At 39.2% G+C, this 22,717-nt stretch overlaps 1 protein-coding gene across 1 annotated transcript; it reads left to right on the forward strand.

The window, feature by feature from the left end:
- Positions 1-16,843: 16,843 nt before the first annotated feature.
- arl4aa (ADP-ribosylation factor-like 4aa) lies at positions 16,844-21,119 on the forward strand. The gene is made up of 2 exons (XM_061717507.1): positions 16,844-16,895; positions 19,681-21,119. Exon 2 carries the CDS (start codon positions 19,780-19,782, stop codon positions 20,380-20,382), a length of 603 nt encoding a protein of 200 aa, XP_061573491.1. The 5' UTR covers positions 16,844-16,895; positions 19,681-19,779; the 3' UTR covers positions 20,383-21,119.
- Positions 21,120-22,717: the final 1,598 nt, after the last annotated feature.

Here is a 22,717-nt window from a genome sequence, read left to right on the forward strand (position 1 = left end):
AGTTTGCTCCACAATGATGTGAAACGCTGATAGAAACCACACAGGAAACCGCTTTAAGCTACTGCTGCTGCTGGTGAACAAGTCACGGGGGCACTTGGTGCTGCTCACTTCATTATTTGCCTTTATTTAGGTCAAATAAATAAAAACATGTTGAAAAAGTAACGTTATTGTTCCTCTAAGGCTGTACAGGACTGTCTGAGAAAATTAGAATATTGTGATAAAGATCTTTATTTTCTGTAATGCAATTAAAAAAACAAATGCCATACATTCTGGATTCATTCCAAATAAACTGAAATATTGCAAGCCTTTTATTATTTTAATATTGCTGATTATGGCTTACAGTTTAAGATTAAGATTCCCAAAATATTCTAATTTTTTGAGATAAGATATTTGAGTTTTCTTAAGCTGTAAGCCATGATCAGCAATATTAAAATAATAAAAGGCTTGCAATATTTAAGTTGATTTGTAGTGAATCCAGAATGTATGACATTTTTGTTTTTGTAATTGCATTACAGAAAATCACAATATTCAAATTTTCTGAGACAGTCCTGTATACGTTTAACATACCTGCCATCAGATGGGATTTTTTTATGCTTTTATTTGAAAAAAATAAAAACAGAGACAAGAAACAAAACACACAGGTTTAAATGAGGCGGTACCAACTTGTGTACTTGGCTTTATGAGCTGTTTTATGTGTAAAATAGATGAACGTTGTACAGAAAAGTGTTTGACCCTTCAAAACCTTTAAGATACTTTATTCACTTAAATGTAACTTAAGAAAATAAAACATTTGGGCCTTAAATCTGATGAGAAACAAAATATGTTGTCAGATAATATGACCCGCTGATTATTTTCCACAGTACTCTATTAAACTGTTGATCAATAAGATGTCTAGAGAAAAATAAAAATAAGTTGAACCTCTTCCTCAAGTCCAAAAGTGATGCAGTGTGTTTGAGGAAACCAGTGTAACAATACATAAAGACAGGAGCAAGTTTTACATGATTTTATATTTTGTAAACACATTTTCGCATTTTTACAGCAGTAATAATAAAAATAGTCATGTAAGTGAGACCTCGTTTGAAATTTGTTTCTACTTTTCTCCAGAATGAGGAAAAAAAAGGGAGAATGAGGGTCCAATCATGAAGGTCCACTACTGTCCAGCCAGCGGGGCTTCCTCAGTCAACACTTCAAACCACTAAAACAGATGCTCCATCTTTCAGGGAAGTGGTCTCGGCCAAGCTGTGGGATTTTGGATAAACCAGATATCGAATTAACTACCTTTTTCCAAACTCTGATTTGGAGTTTTGCTGGCAGATGATGGCTGATTGTTCTGTGAAACTGATCTGGTCGGAGGAGAAAACGCGAGCCAGAAGAGACAATAGTCCAGCCATCACCTTCCAAATAAAAGAGACGTCTTGAAAATTGATACCATAAAAAAAGGGAGAGGCATAAACTTGAAACAATTCAAATTTCATTTGGTTAGTTTTATGCGGTTTTAAGAGAAACAAGGAGAGATAATGTGCTGCAACTCACGCAACATAAAACATTCTCATCAGAATCAATGAAAGCCTGAGGGTTTATTTATAGTACTCCAAATCCTGACATGATGGTTGCTTGGAAAAGAATTAAGTGAAAAAGCAGAGAGGATAACTGCCTATTCCTTCTTTTTTTTTGTCTTCTCTTCAGAAAAGGAAGGTAAAATGCAGGTTCTCGGCAGGTAAAAGATCCTCCACACTCATATTGATAGTAGGCCTATTGTTGAATAAAACAGATAGTTTAAGTCAGGGGTGTCAAACTTATTTTGCTTGGCGGGCCGGATTTGACCAATTTTTTTGTTGCGGGCCGCACGCTCAAAATAACAAAAACGGTGCGGAAAATTTTTTCTCTAATTCTTTTTTTTTACTATTGTTATCTAATCCAATATCAGTTTAGTTAATTTTAAAGGAAATATGCACTTTGTTTACACTCTAATTATGTAAAATATATTTCTTCAGGATCTTTTCTTGAAATGTTCTTGTTTTTTTTTCAAATTATGTAAGATACTTTTAATATCATTTTACAAAGATAAACAGAAAAAAGTATGTTTTTTTAATATTTCTCTTTTTTATAGGAAATTTTATTAAAAGCAAAATCTTTCTTATTACATCCGAGAGTGTTTCTTTGTGATTTAGAGATTTTTCCAGTACAATTAAGTGTATTTATTTTAAAAAATTTGCGCGGATATTTACGTCAGTGTGCCGAAAAAGTCAGCACTTCTTTTTTAACTGTTTTACTTTGTCACTATCCTCGTATTCAAAACTGAAATTCTCCGAATAAATATCTTCTATCATCTTTTTTAGCAGTGATATTTTTCCTGCGAAAATATATAATAGTAGTCAGTTAATAAAAATAAACGACCGTCTACAAAGAAATAAAATTGCCAAATGCATTCTAGAAAACTAAAAAAATTTCGAAAACTGCTCTATTTGTGGAATAACCATGGATTTGTAGAAGAAATATATTATCGGATATGTTGCGATTCATGGCAATTATTTATGCCTTCCTTTTTAGTAAATTAACATTTCGTTTTTTTGCGTTGGAAACTTCTCGCGGGCCGCATGAAAATCTCTCTCGGGCCATATGCGGCCCGCTTGCCACACATTTGACACCCCTGGTTTAAGTAGACAGTTGGGTTTCAGTAAAGTCAGTGAGTCGGGGTCCTGTGAAACTCCCTGCAGTGACCCGGTGGGAGCAGGGAGGCGCGCAGGCCGCACGCATGACGCCTGTCTCCTCCCTGAGGTGCCTGGATGTCTTGTAGTTTGACTCCGAGGCCGAGGAGGGATCTGACCCCTCTCTCGTAAATCTCCCCCCACCAGCAGCTCGGAGCCTGGAATAGCCATCAGGTACAAACTCGCTTTCTCTCACTCTCCTCACCAAACCGCTTATTACAATCTCCCGGATGGAAAGCAAGAATCCCTGAAGTGCACACAGGCATCACGCCCCATCAAGGTGGCTAAATCTGGGAGCAAATAACTTGGTAAACAAATGGCTGTAACTGCCTCCTAATATTTTAATCTTCACACACGCTAATTTGGTGCAATTTTCTCTCATTACAATCAGTTACGCAGATGGGAGAAATGGCAGCGCCGCGGTGTCCCCTGGCAAATGTGTTATCAGCCAAATGATCCGTGTATAATTACCTTCACCTCCACCACCGGCAGGAAACCTGATTGCACAACTTAACTCTCAGTTCCCGTCAAGTACATTAAAATAATAATAATAAAAAGAAGAAGTAGAGAAACAAAGGAAAACAAATCAAATGAATCAGTTATAGTACTGTCCTGTTGAAAGTACAGCTTTTCTTTTTTATTGCTGCAAAAATAAAAATCCCTAAAAGAAGGAAATATCTAAGTTCTGATTTATCTGCTCTGATTTACAGCCCAGCTGAAGCTGCTCGCCTTAAGCTGAGGTGAAAGCCTTTATTTAGGTCCGGGGAGAAGTTTAGGACATTATTAAGTAGACGGGATTGTTCCTGAGCTTGTTACCGTGACAACAAGTGGAGGATGGTGATATAAGGGAGATGGTGAAATCCACAGGACACCAGAAGCCCCGTGGTTGGGTCTTGTTGTGTAAATGATCCTTCTCACTTCAGCCTCCAATCATAGTTGGAGTTTAAAGAATGACCGATTAAAGGTTCAAGACTCAAAACCTTTTATAAAAGGGACTTATGAAAGATTATTTGATAAGTGCAGACCAATTGGCCCAATCCCAATACACCCCCTACTTTCTACCACTAGCCCTCCCTCACTATCACTACCCCTAAAAAAGAAGGGACAGATTTTAGGGCACTTGAAATCTTCCCTGGGGCCTGTCCCAATACTCCCACTACCCTTACTTTCAGCACCACCCCTAATCAGGAAGCTGAGAGCCAAAAGCTGTTTTAATTTCAGCTGTAGTGCTGTTAATATGCCACTTTATTAAGTTTTAATATTTTTTCAGGCGTAAAAGTAACCGTTAAGATCCCCAACCTGGGCTCAGTTTATCCAAATAACGCCTGCTAAGAAATTTGATCCGATGTTTAAGGAGATGAGAAGAGCCGCCGGCTCGTAGCAGCAGCAGCAGATCACGTACAGACGTGATCGCCGGGTCAACCTGCGCCGTCGTCCCGGGGGAGAAACCTGCAGCTCTGTGGAGAATTACCGCTGGCTGAAATAAATCATTTAGGAGGATAAATGTTGGTTTAATAGATTAAATCTAACAGTTGTAGCTACACCTGTTAAGAAATTTGCTCGAGATTTCGAGATTTCTGCCTGCCGGCTCGGGAGCTGATTTATGGTTCTGCGTAACATCGACGCAGAGCCTACGACGTAGGTTACGTAACCTACGCCGTAGACCTAGACGCCCTAGACGCCCATAACCTAGGCTATGCGTTGTAACGCGGAACCATAAATCAGCCTTTATTCTGGCATGATCTTCGGCAAACGGGCAAACGAGTGATTATGTATATTCACTGAGTGAATATTATGAAAGTAAAATACATATTTCTCGCTAGAAATGTAATCAAAATGCATTTTTATGCAGAAACTAACTCAAAATATTGATTTTATTCACTAAAAAATAAGAAATGTCCGCCATGTTTTTTTTTTTTATTCAGTCCGCAAATGACGACGAAAAGCATTCTGGGAAATTTTTCTGGCCCTAGATCAACTAGTGAGCATCGGAAATCCCTCGATCCGTAGAGACAGATCCATAGCCACTACACTCGTTTTCTTCACTACCCCTAGGTGGAAAGAGGAATTGGGACACCCCGGGAACGCGCAAAATTTAGGGGTAGGGCTGAAAACTAGGGGTAGTCGGAGTATTGGGACAGGGCCCAATAATACTTGTGTCTGCAAATGTACTCAAGAGTTGCAGAAATAAACACCAACAAAGAAGTTTGTGTCTATCGGTTTGCTTTGACTGCATAGAACCGCCTTTTCTATTCCATCCAGGATGAAAGTGGAGAGGAAAAAGAAGGAGGACGGCCGGGGAAGAGCGCTGACGACAGAAGCTGGAGTTCTTTACAAACAGTAAAAACAGGTGGTGGTCCTGACCCATGTTGGAAAAGAATTTGACAAAAAGAATTTGACAAAGCCAGTTTGCTCAGGTCGGCCTCAGCCTGACGTATCTCTCCCAGCAGCTGCATCTTTTCAGAGCGTCTGTGTGTAACGAGACGTGTCTGCTCCTCTTCCTTTTCATGTTAACACAGCTGAGGGCTGAATCTGGGGTCGCCACGTCAGGCCGGCTCCTCTCATTTCTTCTTTCCAGCTACCGACGGCACCACAGCCATAGACATCATATAGAACATGTTCCCTATGATGTCTATGACCACAGCTGTACATGCCCCTGGATCTGTGACGTCGGGGAGATCCGAGAGGCCAGAGGTCGTCTGAAGGTGGCGGCTCCTGGTCGTCCTGCAGCTCAGTGTTGCTCTCGTCTTTGCTGCCTTGCCTCAGCTGTCTCAGTAAAATCAAACCAACAGCTGCCAAAACGTGCGTGAACTGCTGCACACACATCTCTGCTCATCTCGAGTAACCAACTAATGCCTTACACAAACATTTCTCATTGAACTTGTACGTTGAGTAAGTTCTGCAACGCTTTTTAATCCAAATCCCTGAAGTTTTTCTTCTAAAATGAAAATGCTGTTGCAACCCTGGATAGTTAGCACCGATCAAAACACTCCTAATATGTCTTTGGCATGTCCTAAATTTTCAACCAAAGAAAAAGATAACTTTTCGTAATGCATATGGACACAAACACCAATTACAAATGTCATTGTTCTTCACAACTTTCATCAAAACAAAATGAGAGATTTAAAAAAGAAAACTGGGGAAATGATCACATTCTGCAGAAGATGTTTCTGTAGATTTACTGTGAGTTACAGTCACTTAGAAAGCCAGATGTTATGTTATAGACGCCAAGGCTTTTGACATTATAAGAAAGCAATCCAGGTCATTGATCTGACTATTCAAGAAGGTTCAGTCAGTAAAAAAAAGATTTAAAAAAAAGCTTCATACAGCAGATAGACAGTAAATAACTCAGGTATCTGGAAGATGCATCATGTCTGCAGAGCCAAACCCGCCTTTTTCAAAGTAAATACTGCTGCAACCTCCAAACAGAAACATTCAAATTAAGAACAAAAATCACTGACAGAAAAAAGCGGAATCCTCTTCCTTAAAAATAATAATAATAAGAGTAATAATATCAAGGGATCATTTCATACATGTGTGCATCATGATCGCTTCCGGCTTCGCGGGCCGTGAACTCTGCTGCCATCTAGTGGTCTAAATTAGAAACAACTACCTAATAAACAGTCTTGCGTCTGTCCAAATATAATTAAAATGAGAACAACTGTTTATACAAACATATTTTTCCTCTTGGACCAATGACTAGGCAGACTTTAAATGGTCAGAAATGATTACTTATGTTAAATTCAAATGTGTTTTCAACACAAAAATAATAGTATGAACAAAGCATTCTTGGCCAAATGTTTTTTCTGTCATACTGACAATTTAAAAAATGTTTTTAAATATTCTCAAAGTATCAGATTAAAGTTTCTTTACACCTTTACATGTTAAATAAAATATTCCAAGAGTGTAAAGAAGATGATGAAGGCCTGAAATCACATATCGAAATAAAAACAAAAAGGTAAAATGTTTGATAGAAAAAATATACATTGTAAAATTGTGGACTAAGTAAGTTTTCTCTTTATAGCTTCATGCACTTCTGAAGAAATGTAAAACTTCACTATTATTTGATTTGATTACAGGTTATTAATGATATACACTGAACTACGTGTATAAAACACTGGTCTGTTGGAAGTTTCTGTGTTAAAAGGTTTAAGGATGTTGAGGGGGGTTAATCGTGTGGTTGCTTTGTTTCTGTTTTGTTGAGTCCTGCTGATCTTATTACTCCTTTTATTGACTAAAGACATCTGTAACCAAGCAGCATGTGTTTGTGGTCGACTATTGCACCATCTTTGTTCTCTTGGGATTAAAACTTTGAGCTGGACACATGAAAACCACAACAGCAACACTCTCAAACTTTGTAAGATTTAAGATATCTCCTTGAAACGCGAGCGTTTATATCCTTTGACCATCAGTAAGTCAGAATGTATTGATGTGATTTGTTGCAGAAAATGTCTCAGGTCTCGTTTGAAAGTGAAATCAACCGGAGATGCCCCCCAAGATCATGGTCTCTTTTTACTGGTTTGTCTTTTATTCCCTTTGTTCTCTCTTCTCTTCTTTTCCTCTCTCCTCCCTCATCCCTTTTTATCTCATTTGTTCCTGTGTTAATGACTCTCCCCTTTTAAACCCCTTTTTTAAAATGTATTTATTTATCCTATTTATTTATTTAGCTTTATTTATTTATTTTTTTGTCTGCTGTCTCTCTTAAAATAACCATCATTCTAGAAAACCATCATACTCATACACACCACAAACGTTTATACATACATACACGGCCACATAGAAGAAATCTGAGCAAAAACATGGACTTTGTTGTTTTGTACTGTTCTTTTGTCTGTTTGTTTTGTTTGTTTTCTAGTGTCCCCTCTTGTCCTGTACCTGTATGCGTTTTTGTTTTGTGCACTTGTATTGTTACCTGTTTTGTATAAAAAAAAAAAGTGAAATCAAATACTCTGCAAATCCAGATCCCTCCTTTACAAGTAACACGCGATTTAAGCCGCCCAAAGCTGAAGGCTGGCGTGGTTCGTGGAGCATCAAACCACCAGATTTCTCATTGAAACTTTACAGTCATCATTAGCAGCACGGCGCCTTATTCATTGGCATATTTTTATTTACAAAGCTATCCTGGGCCTGCTCCCCCACTATTTATGTAACTATTTCTCCAAATCCCAGAGCAACTACCACCTACGTTCCAACGAGTTTTATTTACTAAATGTGCCTAAAGTTAACTCAGAACTTGGTAAGCTTTAAGTACGCTGCACCTGTTGCCTGGAATGCACTGCAAAAAACTCTAAAACTAAAGGAGCTCATCAATCTTGGAGCTCTGAAAACTCGTGTTAGAGAAATTGGAGCAGCTTCATATCGTACTTGTTTCTGTTTTTAATGTGAATCCAGAACCTTAACCCTGTTGCTTCCCCCTTGAAATGTATTTTATCCGTGTGTTGTCATTTCTATGCCTTGTAATTGTTGTTTTTGTTGTGTGACTTGTGTCTGCAATTGTAATTTCTTTTATGCTGCTGTCTTGGCCAGGCTTCCCTTGAAAAAGAGGTCATTGTGTCTCAACGGGACCGACCTGGTTAAATAAAGGCAAAATAAAAAAAATAAAAAGCAGTCGCCTGACTGATCTCAAAGGAAACAAAGACCTGAACCTGCAGAAGAAGCTCGACCCTTTGAAACACAAAGGAAAATGGGAAACTATCGACCAATTATCTGGCATGGGGGTCCAAGTTCATCATGACACGAAGAGCTCCTGACGCCCTGGAGGCTGAGCTGATGCTCGTGGAGACAGGGAAGTATCCTCCTCCTGGTCCTCACAAGGACCTCATGACTTCAGATCGGTGAGTGCGTGCTGGGTCGCGTTGTAATATTGGTTTTAAACAGGAGATGGCGACACACACAAGAACAAAAACCTGGTCTCTTAACTCTCCCCCAGCTTGATGAAGACCTTCCAGACGTTTCAGCTGCATGCCAGAGAGATCCTGGCAACCGGAACTTTAAACTAAAGCACTTGGACACATGTGAGGTGATCAGATCCCTGTCGTCATCGTTCACCGAGTTCATCCTCAAGTACATGAGCAGATGCAGTCATGTCTCCTCTGCAGTGCCGACCCCCGGGCTGTAGATGGACTTCAGCTCAGGAGGCAGCGAGACACGGATGGACACCGACAAACCTGCAGGGCCTGAATGGGATTCAAGGCTCATTCTTCCTCCGGAGTCAACTTCATACACAGTTAGTAGATGATGTTTCATCATCCGAGCCGAGTAAATCAGTTCTTCTGTGGCAGGGGTTGTGTTTGCGGGAATTACATCTCAAAATGCAAAAAAAGTTACTGCAGCCTAGTGAAGAAAATGGTTCACCCCAAAAAGATTAAACCTAAAAGCAGCACCTGAAGGAGTTAAACTTCTACCTAAACCATATACAATATTAATATAGTGGTTGATTTTCGGTAATGCCAAGAATAATTATGCTTAATAAGGCCCAAAAGAGACGGTGTTGCTTATACTTTCACAGTAATTAAACTGTTAACATGATATTTAACTGTAATGGAGATCATCCTAGAGTAGGAAGCGCTGCATAAAACCAGGGCCTGAACTTTATTTTTCAGTAACGGGCCGTTTCGCTCTCACCTCCCACAAACAGGGGAGATTTATTTATTTTACTGGGGTGATACCCCACTGTATCGATGACCAACTACAGATCAGACTGATTCATGCTGCTCAGTTTTTACGTGACTCTTTGTTTTGGTAGTTTTTCTGAACTACATGCAAATATATAGTCGTGTGATTTGTTTTGGCACTCCCTCTCTTCTTTTAACGCCTTTACGCCTTATATATAAGACAATACACCAATAATTGGATATACATTTTTATTTAAAGTATTTATGATATATTGGAATTAAAAAATACCTCAATTTTATAAGTTAAGTATTTGTTTTTTTTGTATCTTTATGATACTTATTTTATTGAATTTTTAACATTGTATGAAACTTTTTTCTTTATCGTTTTGATTAGTGGGGGCTGCAGAGGCCTCAGAAATGTAGGTATGAAATACGATGCATCGGACATGAAGGGCTGGTTGTCTCTTTGAGCTGAATTTGATCATTTCTGTTTCTTTTCCTGGTTCACTTTTCTCTCATCTCAGTGGTGTAACAAGTTATTTGGGCATAAAAACAGTTTACCATGAAATAAGTCTTATTTCTCAAGATTTGTCCCCTTTTTCTCCTCATCTTTAGGCCTATATTCTTCAACATCAAGACCATATGCACAAAGTATGAACAACAATGCTTCTAGAAGCAAAAGTCGGCTCATATTTAAGTCTTTGTAATGAGACTGTTTCATGCAGATGTTTGCTTTCTATTAATTGGGATTTGTCTCTGTTTCAGAGCGTCGGGCTCACAGATCTGTGATTATCTGTTCGTATCATTTGTGGAAACTGGATGAATTCAACTTTCTCTTCAGGGCACAGAGAGAATCAGGCACAGCACTTCATTAAAATGAAATCTTACAATTTTAAAGTATCTCACTTGCTTAAACTAATACCTGCAGTCTGTCCATCCGGTCCATTTGAACAGACATAAAAGATATCACACAGCAATGCTTGTAGTCAAAAATAACAAGGATGTGAAGTTGGTCTACTATAAATCCAAGTGTTGCAAATCACCAACATGAGATCTTTCATTTCTTTGAGGCTGTCAGTCAGAAGAAGGGATTTTTTTTTAATCCCTGATAACAGATCGGGGCTTTGGAGCTTCGCCTGCACTGATGTTTTTACAACTGTGAGGGGCGTACGCTCCCTTCTTGGATCGCGTGGAGGAGAAACTTGCAAAATCCTGGAAAAAATATGTCATGAAGGCATGATGTTTAATAAAAGGCAGCTGCTTGTCATTGCAAATGTGGCCGTAGTGCTGAAATGCTTACTTATGGTTATATTCCAGTCATTTGTATCATTCAGGCTCAAGTATGTGCTTGCACTTGGATGACAGAGAGAGAGAGAAACGAGTGAAATGTGCAATACACATTTAGAGGGACATGACAAGACTGGCAGGTTCTTGCAGCACTCATCCTTTGGCAGATGGCATGGCTGTGGAGTCATGAGGCCCACTCGTCCACTGACAGCTGCTCTTTCGCCACACAAAGAATTATAAACACGCCAAGCCTGCACGTGTTTGACGCATATCTGAAATAGCTGCGCGTTTGTGTTTAACGCGTCGGCTGTGAATGTGCATAACTAGCAAGTTAAATATAAAATGAAAGTGAGCATCACTCTCTGGCTCGGACCACACAAGAGTCCAGCTGCCATGTATGGCTTTTATTTTAATCCCTGGAATGGATGAAAGGCATATTTCAGCACTGACAAAAGCTTTTATTGTTACTGTTACTTACCCATTATACTCAGTACGCAAGTTGTAAAAAGAAATCAGGGGGGATGGTGGATTTTATCATATGGGGACAGATAATTTGTGCTGATTACAAATAATATAATATATTACAAATAATAGCAGTGACCAAAACACCTGCAGAAATACTGCAGGAATGACATAGCAGCAGTTAAATGCAGCCTTCTGTAAGCTTTAAATATCCACTGGGCTTACATCAAATACATCAAAACACAACAATAAAAACAGTTTTCTGAACTTATCAATATGATTCTGTCCTTCACAGGATAAGTAAAATGGATCACTGCAAAAACTCAAAATAAGAATATTTGTCCTATTTCTAGTTAAATGTCTCATTTTAGTAAAAAAAATCTTATTACACTTAAAACAAGACTCATCACTGGAAAAAACAACAATTTTCACCTGTTTCAAGTAGATTTTCTCTTGAAATAAGTAGAAAATCTGCCAGTGGAACAAGATTTTTTTGCTTGTAATGATAAGATAAATCTTGTCCCACTGGCAGATTTTCCTACTTATTTCAAGTGAAAATTGACTTGAAACAGGTGAAAATTGTCAAATAAGTTATTTTTCTGGTGATGACTCTAAATGTTGAAATAGCAGTAAAACCACATTCATTGATGAAATGACATAAGGGATGGAAAGGGGGGATGGCAGTTTTACAGGGGGGATGATTTGGACCCTTTTTATTTCAGGGGGGGATGCCATTCCCCCCTCATCCCCCCTCAACTCCAGTACTGATTATACTTTATATCTAATTAGAAAAATCATTCACTAAACAAGAGCATATTATTTAGATATGTCTGTGATGGAGATCCTGCACACTAAAGCTACAGTAGAAGGTGTTTTGTTGCTGGTATAAAGGTCACTCTGGTGCCTTTAATGTGTATTTTGCAGGGAGCTGCTTTCGTCGCGGCTACCTCACACATTGAAACCGAGCCCACAACAAAAACCGGAGCTGGCATGCGGTTTCTGCGCGGCTCAAGTTGCAGCTGAGACGCGCGGCCGGGATGAAGCCGGGCCTCGGACCATCTGTGCAACAGTCAAAGCTTGGCTGAAACTGGGTCATGCAGCAGGACGGCGATGGCCAGCACACCACCACTTACACCTAAAACAGAGCGGAGGAAAATGAAAACAAACATGTACGGTATATTAAAGTGTGAAACACTCAGAGGTGTCAAGTAACGAAGTACAAATACTTTGTTACCTTTTTGGTTATCTATACTTCACTGGAGTAATACATTACTTACATTTTCACACAATTATCTGTACTTTTTACTCCTTACATTTTAAAAACAGCCTTGTTACTCTATTTCATTTCGGCCTTTAAAAAAAACTATCCAGTTAAATTGCTCCATCCGGATAGAGTGAATGTGGTTGTGGTTGTTTCAGATGTTCTTGTCCAGTTTTGTTCTTACATCTGTTCCCTCAGATTCCTGCAACTAAACTTGGATGTACATTCCAATAAAGGTTAGGATAAATGATAACATGCCTCTGAAGTTTGACTTTTTGCACCATTACAATACTTATAGGCAACTAGTCATCATATCTCCTGATCTCTGAAACACATGTTAATGCTCAATAGTACACATATATGGTTCTTTAATATATTTGCATTATACTAAGATGCATTCATTTTCAATGGCATTTGTCCTTAATGGCTTTTTTCCCCCTTACATTACTTTTACTTTTATACTTTAAGTAGTTTTGAAACCAGTACTTTTATACTTTTACTTGAGTAAAAAACTTGAGTTGATACTTCAACTTCTACAGGAGTATTTTTAAACTCTAGTATCTATACTTCTACCTGAGTAATGAATGTGAATACTTTTGACACCTCTGGAAACACTAAAATGCTGTCAGGTTTGTTTGTTTTTGTTCACATGCCAGTGCACGGTTTGTGTTTGCAGTTTTCCAGAGAAATCTATAATGCAGTTTTCAGATGTTACGTTGATAATTACTGTGCTGTGAAAACTGCTACAAGAGCCGTGAGCGGGTCCCGCTGCAGAGCGCGTGGAGGTCATTCTGGTTGCCAAATTTCCAATTTCTCATGCTGTTATTTTCTCTTTCATCTTCCTTTCGCTTTTCCCGTATGCTGCAGGTCAAAGGTCCACTCATCAATTTTAGATGCCACGTCTCGTTGGATATCAACAAATCATTCAGCCATGTTATGTGGTAGAAAAATCAATGCAAGCTATTCGCTTATGTGTGAGGCTATTTACCAAGACTTTTGAGCCTGCCTTTTTTCTCTCTCTCTAACAGCCAAATGTGAGGCAAAACAGGACTGTTTTTCTTTCAATCACAGGTATTAGTTATAGTGTTAAAACAAAATTGTGTGTATGATTTCTGAAACCTTTCAACTCATCCTTGAATCCCTGCAACCTTGTTAAATAGCCAATATAATCTGGTCCCCAGACCTTCTTCTTGCTTCTGTGTGTGTAAAAACATCAACTATGGTGACCTTACGCCGTACAGAAACAGAAGCCCGTTATGTAAGTGTGTGGCTAAAAGCCAGTACTGTTTGTTATGTTTGTGCAGATGGAGTTCCTGTCCCCCGACCAATCACTGCCCTCCGCGGTGAAGTTGGCTTTCGATTCGTCGCATCAGAGTCAGCAGTGAAAGGGAAATGGAAAAGAGCCCACTCTTTTAGGTCCACATCACCCTGAACCAGATCCACCTTAAAAGTATAAATGACACACAAATAAAGGCCAGAAGTGGTTCAAAACTCACAATTTGTCTTTTAGAAAAGCAAGTTGACATTTTTCTCAAATCAAAAACGTTTTTTTTTCAGTCTTTATAATAAAAACTACACCTGCTTTAAAGTGGTCTAAATGACAAAAAAGCTGTGAAAAAGCTCTATTTTTTCCCCCATTTACACAAACAGAATTAAATCCTGGCAAAATGTGCAATGCAATCTAGATTTGACCATCAAATGTTGTTTTTGAACTGGGCCTGGTCTCAGATGGTCCAACTGCTTTGTTGCATCTCACAAATAAAAAGTGTAAAAAATTACAAAATGTTTTTAGTTTTTTTAACTGGACCTGGTCTGCACTGATCTAAATCTGTGATTTCTGACCACTGTGGGCTTTGGAAAACTTTCCTGTTTCACCTAATCGGCCCAAAAACCTACAGTTTTGGATGGTTGCTGCAGGATTTATTGTTATTATTAATATTATTATAATGAATGATGTGCTCCTAAAAACGTTGAAAAAACACTTAGGAAAACTTAGGGGACTCTTTATTAAACCTTCTATCCCGCTATGACCTGAGGGGGAAACTCATGTTTGAGATGATGACGACAGCAAGAACAAAGATTAAAAAGAGATGTACATCAATTAAGGCTAGAGAAATATGGAATAGTTGTGACAACGACCTAAAAATGTGCAGTTCTATCTACAAGTTTAAGAAAATGTTTAAAGAAAATATTATAAATAAATATAAAAAACTATAACTATAAAGTATATTATCAAAAACATTCTAGAATGTGAAACGTCAATTTTATATTTAGTCTTATTTATTTTTTGTCTTCTTTATGCATTGTTTGTTTCCACAGATTAATGCTAATGTTTCAGATTTAAGCTGATCACAAGAGAAAAAGGGTAGGTACTATAAGCAGTACTGGAGTTGAGGGGGGATGAGGGGGGATGGCATCCCCCCTGAAATAAAAACGGTCAAAATCATCCCCCCTGTAAAACTGCCATCCCCCCTTTCCATCCCTTATGTCATTTCATCAATGAATGTGGTTTTACTGCTATTTCAACATTTAGAGTCATCACCAGAAAAATAACTTATTTGACAATTTTCACCTGTTTCAAGTCAATTTTCACTTGAAATAAGTAGGAAAAATCTGCCAATGGGACAAGATTTATCCTCTCATTACAAGCAATAAAATCTTGTTCCTCTCGCAGCTTTTTCTACTTATTTTAAGTGAAAATCTACTTGAAACAGGTGAAAATTGTTGTTTTTTCCAGTGATGAGTCTTGTTTTAAGTGTAATGAGATTTGTGCTGATTATAAATAATATAATATATTACAAATAATAGCACTGACCAAAACACCTGCAGAAATACTGCAGGAATGACATATCAGCAGTTAAATGCAGCCTTCTGTAAGCTTTAAATATCCACTGGGCTTACATCAAATACATCAAAACACAACAATAAAAAACAGTTTTCTGAACTTATCAATATGACTCTGTCCTTCACAGGATAAGTAAATGGATCACTGCAAAAGCTCAAAATCTTAACAAGAATATTTGTCTTATTTCTAGTTAAAATGTCTCATTTTAGTAAAAAAATCTCATTACACTTAAAACAAGACTCATCACTGGAAAAAACAACAATTTTCACCTGTTTCAAGTAGATTTTCACTTGAAATAAGTAGAAAAATCTGCCAGTGGAACAAGATTTTTTTGCTTGTAATGAGAAGATAAATCTTTTCCCACTGGCAGATTTTTCTACTTATTTCAAGTGAAAATGTACTTGAAACAGGTGAAAATTGTCATATAAGTTATTTTTCTGGTGTTGTTTTTCTGGGGATGACTCTAAATGTTGAAATAGCAGTAAAACCACATTCATTGATGAAATGACATAAGGGATGGAAAGGGGGGATGGCAGTTTTACAGGGGGGATAATTTGGACCGTTTTTATTTCAGGGTGGATGCCATCCCCCCTCATCCCCCCTCATCCCCCCTCATCCCTCCTCAACTCGAGTACTGCCTATAGTATTTATATTTGATATTTCCTGTATATTTTTAAAACTGCGCAAAACAATAAACTAATAATCTAAACTAAACTGAGCCGTTTCTCCTGTTTTTAAAATAAATAGATAAATGAATGAATAAATAAATAAATAGTCAGGTCCCTTGGGGGTTGTGGAGATGTCAGAGATGAACAGGGACTGATCCTGAACGCAGCTCTGTCGAATGCGAAACCAACTTCGGCTGCGTTGATTCAAACGAAAACACGCGGATGTCGGGGCGGCGCTGTTGAAACACGTAAACGCGCTCACGCTGGTTAATGAGCACCAGTCTCCCCCGACCTCGGGCAAAGCACATACACACGAGGAAAACACGGAGATCTTCCAGCCTGAAACTACGGTACGTTCAGTCTAAATAGTATTAAACTCCGGTTACTGACGTCGGTCTCGTGTAGGTGCTAGATTAACTCATTAATTTGCATTCATTGCTGCATTTGAGTGTTTATAGTCTGTTTTAACTGTATTAAAACATTTGGTGTACTCGGTGATGTTACAAAGTGCTCCAGGATATGCATTAAAAACAAAAAACACACATGAGTAGCAAAAAACAGACATTATTATTTTTTTCTTAAGGACGAGGACCTTAAATCACCTCCAATTGTTTTATACAAAGAGGTTGATTTCATAAAAATAGGGATTATAATTCAGTTGCGTTTTTATTTAAGTAATATCGGACCATAAATGTCAAAAATAGAGAAATAAAACTGGTGCAACAGGTGATCCTGATTCCAGGGGAGAGTGACAGGCGTCTCCGCCAATCAGGTGACAGAGTGAAAGTGAACCGACCAATCAGAGCTCGCGTAGTGGGCCTGGTTCCAGACTGGAGGCGCACACTGGCGTGTCATCATCGGCAGATCCCCGGGACACGCAGGGAGGACAGGGCGCTCCGCTTGTAGCAAAGATCTTCCATTCCTTATTATTACTTTCCATCTTAGTCAGTCTGAGAAGAGGAGGACATAATTTGTTCAGGGTTTCAGATTGTGGACCGCATTTGAATTTGTACAGGACTGTATTATAATTTCTCTGCAGGAGTCAGACTGGTATGTAAGGACTTTTTTTTTTAATTGTACATTAAAAATAATATTTCAGCACTATAACAGTTATTGCCATAATAACACGATTGAATATGTATTTTCTGAAATGATATTTAAACGTGGCAACCCATATCAGTCGACCTATAATCCCATAGTTTTGAACTTGTACAGTCAGGCAGCTTTGAAAACTAATCAAATAAAAGTTATTTGATATTATTCAACCATGAAAAGTGCTCACTGTTCCAGTATGTTGTCATGTGAATTCCAACTAGATGTAGGTCAGTTCAAATGATTCCACCTGATCTTAAAAATTGCGTTTAGAATTGACATAAAACTCATAAAACTAACATTTCTCTCAAAAATATTGCAAGTTAAAATCTTTTGACAACAATTGTGAAGTCAAATGTTGCACACTAAGCTTAATTAATAAAGGTGTATCAAATAACTTCTTAGTTTTGTCATAAAAATGTTGAATTACTCTTAAAAGCTTTTTTTTTTTTCCTTTTTAATTCACAGTTCTGTAAGTTAAACAATATTGTTCATATAAAGTTTTGGTTTGGTTGGATGGTCTTTTTTTCATAGTACCTGAAGTTTTTTTTTCTTTTTACACCAGGGGCACAAGCTTGTTACTTTCTGCTGGTCTCTAATTACTACGGTGGTGTCATCCTCTTCCTCCCTGAGTTTTCATAAGTTAGGTTTCAGTTTTTCTCACTTGACTCTTAAATAAGTCACCTCATTAAACTTTAAACGGTTTTATGGAGCATGGTTTGGAAGCTGGAAAATAGGAGCTGTTAAACTGATCTGAGGTTAAGTGCAGATGGGTGATGGTTCTGTTATTTCAGCTCTTTTAGGTAACGTGTTGTTTTATAAGGAATTGGTGTGTTTTGAGCTTTTGTGACATATTGAACTTTCCTTAAAAATGCTTCAGTTCTGTAAATTTGCACAAAAAAAGCCCTGTAGTGAATGTTTATGGGATGTTATGTGTGTATACTTCAGTCAGATGCTGCAGGAGATTGTTTTTGGGTTCAGTCTACGACTTGTACTTGACCAGTCATGGAAAAGTCCAAAAGCAAGCTGTATTTGGAGTTTACTATTCGGTTTCTAGCCAGATTTAGCCATTGTTATTTAGTTTGTCTCTTCCTCCTGAAGTTCTTGCTCTGCCAACCTGCCGTATCAGATGGTGGGAAGAGTTAGACGAGAGGTTTTGTAATATCTCACTAGTACGTTTTCATCTCTGAAAATACACTTTTATCACGGTTATGCGTGTCAAACCTGCTGCTCTTTCAGTTGTAAATGAAGCGTTTGGGCAAAGTGGTAAATGTGTGGAAACCATGACATGGTTCACTGGTCCACTTTGCTCTTCTGTGTCACAACTCGCTCTGCCCTGATTTGCCAACCCCGTGTCATGTGACCAGAGGTCGACCAATGTGGGTTTTACCATCTCTAAAGTTGACAGTGATCGTTTAGAAACCAGGGTGTGGTTTTCTGGTGGGAACCACGGGGCCGACCACGGGTGAACCTGCGCTTTGGCTCGATTTCCTCTTCCTTTTTGTTAATGATTTTAGAAGTGGTCAATGACTGACCTGACTCGACTGGATGAAATCACACTGATAGCAGTCGTGTAAACGACACGGAGCTGGCACAGCTCACTGTAGTTGTCCTTGGTATCAGATAGATAGATAAATAGATTTACTTTATTTATCCCAAGCTGGGAAATTGTAGATGAGCTATTAAGCGGCCAAATTAACCCCCCCTTTTTCTGATTCAAAGTACGTGTTCAGTAACACTACGATGGCCCACATGCAAATAAGGAAAGCCATTGTGAGCTATAATGAGGGCAATCTGCAACAAGTTATTTCTAGCTGCGTTTCCAGCCCAATTATGAGTTGCGCGTGTGAATGAGCACCTTTCCCATCAGAGTTGGAACTTTGGTGTCGACGTGGATCAATTTAGTTCTCAGCATGTTGAAATATGAGCATGGCCTTAGGGCTGGGCGATATGGACCAAAAGTCATATCTCGATATTTTCTAGCTGAATGGCGATACTCGATATATATCGATATTTTTTCTGTGCCATAATTGGGGTTTCCCCCAAAGCATTATAGAATAGCATCTCTGTTAGCTTCATTTCTTTCTGAGGCAAACCCTTAAAAAAACAGTCAGTTTTAATACAAAGCCTCGTGCCAAATGTCACACAGGTTCCTTTATTAACAGAGGTCTGCACAATATCAAAATGTATAAAACAAATTAAATAAAAATAAACTGCCTGCATATATAGAATAAAAATGCTTCTTGAATAAAATAAAACAAATATCCCTTTCCTGCATAACAATTAAATTAAAATACACTGCAATTAATACAATGTAGACAGTAACAGGCAGACTTTTCCACGGAGGTTGACAGTTGTGCAAATAACAAAACATTTGTGCAAATCTCAAATAAAACATTCAGGTCAATTTGTCACAAAATAAGCTATATCAAAATCATAATAAAAAAAAAAAGCTATATCGATATAAACGATTTTGTCTCGTACCATATCGCGTTTGAAAATATATCGGTATATATTAAAATCTCGATATATCGCCCAGCCCTAGCATGGCCTCAGTTAATCTTCATCTTTATTTGATGTATACGATCTCATACATGAAGAGAATGATGGGAAGTTGGATGTAACTAGACTCTGCGAGTCTCATTTCTGTCGACAGTCGTCGTTTTTCCGTAATTACATGTTGCCATTTAAATTGTTCTCCAAGTCGTTGTTGATACGAGTATAACCTGCTGTCTGTTTTCAGGTTCTCACCAGTCATTTTGGATAATAAACAGCCCTGAGGACAGTTCCTGGACTTCAGCCTTCAACATCCCTGATCTTCTGTCCATCCCCATGTGGAAAGATGGGGAATGGATTGTCTGAGCAACCCAACTTCCTGTCGAACGTGCCGTTCTTCCAGTCTCTCCACATCGCCATTCTCGGACTAGATTCTGCCGGGAAGACGACGGTCTTGTACCGGCTGCAGTTCAATGAGTTTGTGAACACTGTGCCCACGAGAGGATTCAACTCGGAGAAGGTCAAAGTTTCCCTGGGCGGCAGCAGGACCGTGACGTTCCACTTCTGGGACGTGGGCGGTCAGGAGAAGCTCCGCCCGCTCTGGAAATCGTACACGCGATGCACGGACGGCATCATTTTCGTGGTGGACTCCGTGGATAAGGAGCGCATGGAGGAGGCCAAGACGGAGCTTCACAAAATCGCCAAGACCTCGGAGAACCAGGGGGTTCCCCTGCTGGTGGTGGCCAACAAGCAGGACCTGAGGAACTCGCTGGGACTAGCCGAGATCGAGAAGCTGCTGGCGCTGAAGGAGCTGGGCCCGGCCACGCCCTGGCACCTGCAGCCCTCCTGCGCCATCATCGGAGACGGACTCCGGGACGGGCTGGACAAACTCAACGAAATGATCCTGAAAAGGAGAAAGGCGCTTCGGCAGCAGAAGAGGAAGAGATAAAGACGATGCTGCGGTGTGATTGTTTGCCGTTTTCTTATGTGAAGGAAAAAGATTTTCTCCTGGGTGGATTATTACGCCTCCATCGCAGGCTCCCCCGTTCACGTTGCTGAGTTTTATCAGTTCAGATCTGAGCTTTAGAATTCCCGGTCATGGTCGTAATGTTTGAGCTGTTGATCAGGAAGGAATAAGTATGAAGATGAGAGTTGCAGACACGTGTGGAAATGTTGGACTGAGTTCATGGGAGTTACAAAGCACTGAGGGTTCGGGGTCCGGAAGGGTGATAGAAACTGTTTAAAGGAAGCTACAGATGTTTTTAACAGCTGCTCCAAACAAGTTACCAAAAATATCAAAGACAAGTTGAAGGATTATATGGAAAATGATTGAAAATAAAGTTGTAGGTGAGAGAGTTTGATTTCACCGTTTTATTTGTTGTTGTAAACTGGTAAATTTTTCACACTGGACTTATTTTCTGAGAGTATTATGATTTATCGCAGTGTCATAAGTTTGCTTTTCTGTCTTGTACCTTTTGTACAAAAGCACTTTAGATCATCACTTTGTATTTGAGTTTACAGATTTGAAAATGGATCATATTCTGATTTGATTTTATTATTTTTTTTTCTTCTCTTGCAGAAAGTTTGGACAGAATACAGTGCAGTAGTTTTGTCCAGTCTCGCTTTTGTTCGTCATTAGACTGCTTGTGCTTTATGTTTTTGCTAAATAAAGAATGTTTAGAACCATTTTGACTCTGACACAGAGGGTTATCATTTATTTATTATTTTTTAAGCTCCACCGGGGTCAAAACAGTCTGCAAAACCCTCAAAAACGAGTACATCTAGCGCCCACTCCTTTTTTCCTCTCATCACTAACACACTGGCTGTAATGGAGGGAGGATGAGGTAACATATTGATTGGATTTAAAAATAAATAAATAAATGTGCTGCTTGTTAATGAACAGCCCAAATGCAACATATTCCGTTTATTGATCCTTTTTAAAAATAAACCCCCCTTTTGTTCTCGTCTGCCATGTGGGGAGGTGGGCGGTTTGATTTCAGCGGGGATGCAGCCATGCTGAGCTCTTCTCTTGCAACAGGGGTAAGATCATAAAATAATAAAATAAACCCTTCTAAGAAACAAAATGCATGATCAGTCAACCCAACCACAAATTTGCCTTTGGTTTCATTTCATGCAGCTTGCGCTGGTAATTGTGTTGACGGGGGGGACACGCCCCAAACCTTATTTCCCACGTAAATGACTGCATGCAGATAAACAGACACACCTTTTTATGGCGTTTCTTTCTCCACAAATAAACTGCAAATGCTAAGTGTCGGAGAGAAAAAAATCTAAAACTGCAGTTGGTGGAATCATAGATGGGAAATTTACGCAACTATGAAAACAATCTCAGATTTAACGTGCAGCGACGGCCGGGCCGCCCTCGGGCTGGTAAACATGGCCGGGGCGTTCAGCAGGCCGAACCCAGAACAGGGAGACTGAAAACCTGTCGCGCCAGCCAGTATTTTGGAACCGAATTGGATGTGCAGCCGATTGCCTTCACGCCACTTGTTCTGCAATTCCTTTGAAATAATTAAGCCCAACAGGCAGGGCAGCAGCTGTTTTTCTAAAATAACTGCAATAACGCAGATGGGATGGTCTGCAGCCCTCACTGACTTGATTACCAAACATCTTCATAGAAATATCCACTCAGATGCCGTGAAACAGCTTGATGAGTTGTCGCTGCTCTGAGTGTTATGTCATATTCAAAAAGAGAATCTGATACACAGCTCAAAGGGATTCAGATTTTTATGTGGCTTTATCAGTGTATCAGTATTCAAATGGGTAGTTCCATGACTGCCAGGATGCCGGAACGTCTGATTTGATCAAACGATGACTTGTGATGTTTTTGGAAACCCAGGTGCCTTTCACCAACTTGTTTGCAAAGGAAGGAAACTGAAAGGGCAAAGGCATTCTCACACTTTTCCTTATTCTGCTTCCCTTTTCTTTATAAGCCAAATCAGCTGCATGTGTGTGTGTGTCCCTTCGTGCTTTGTATTTACCGTACCTCGGGCCATTTTTCTTTTGATCTGCAAAAGTACTCACCAGGGGATTGCTTTAATAAAGCGAATTCCCTCTCTCGCGAGCTTTATTTTTGCTGGCGTGGCTCTAATGTGTCTCCAAACACACCGTGACTCTAATAATCTCCAAAACTTTGCCTGATTAAATCTATAAAAACACTTTTCAGGCCTTCCACTCTGCCCTGCATCCACTTTATACACTCACTTTTCTTCCTTTGGCGCTCGGTGGAACATTTATTAGGCTGATTAACCGCCTTATCGCACAGC

This window comes from Cololabis saira, chromosome 3 (genome assembly GCF_033807715.1).
Source record: "Cololabis saira isolate AMF1-May2022 chromosome 3, fColSai1.1, whole genome shotgun sequence".
Lineage (NCBI taxonomy): Eukaryota > Metazoa > Chordata > Actinopteri > Beloniformes > Belonidae > Cololabis > Cololabis saira.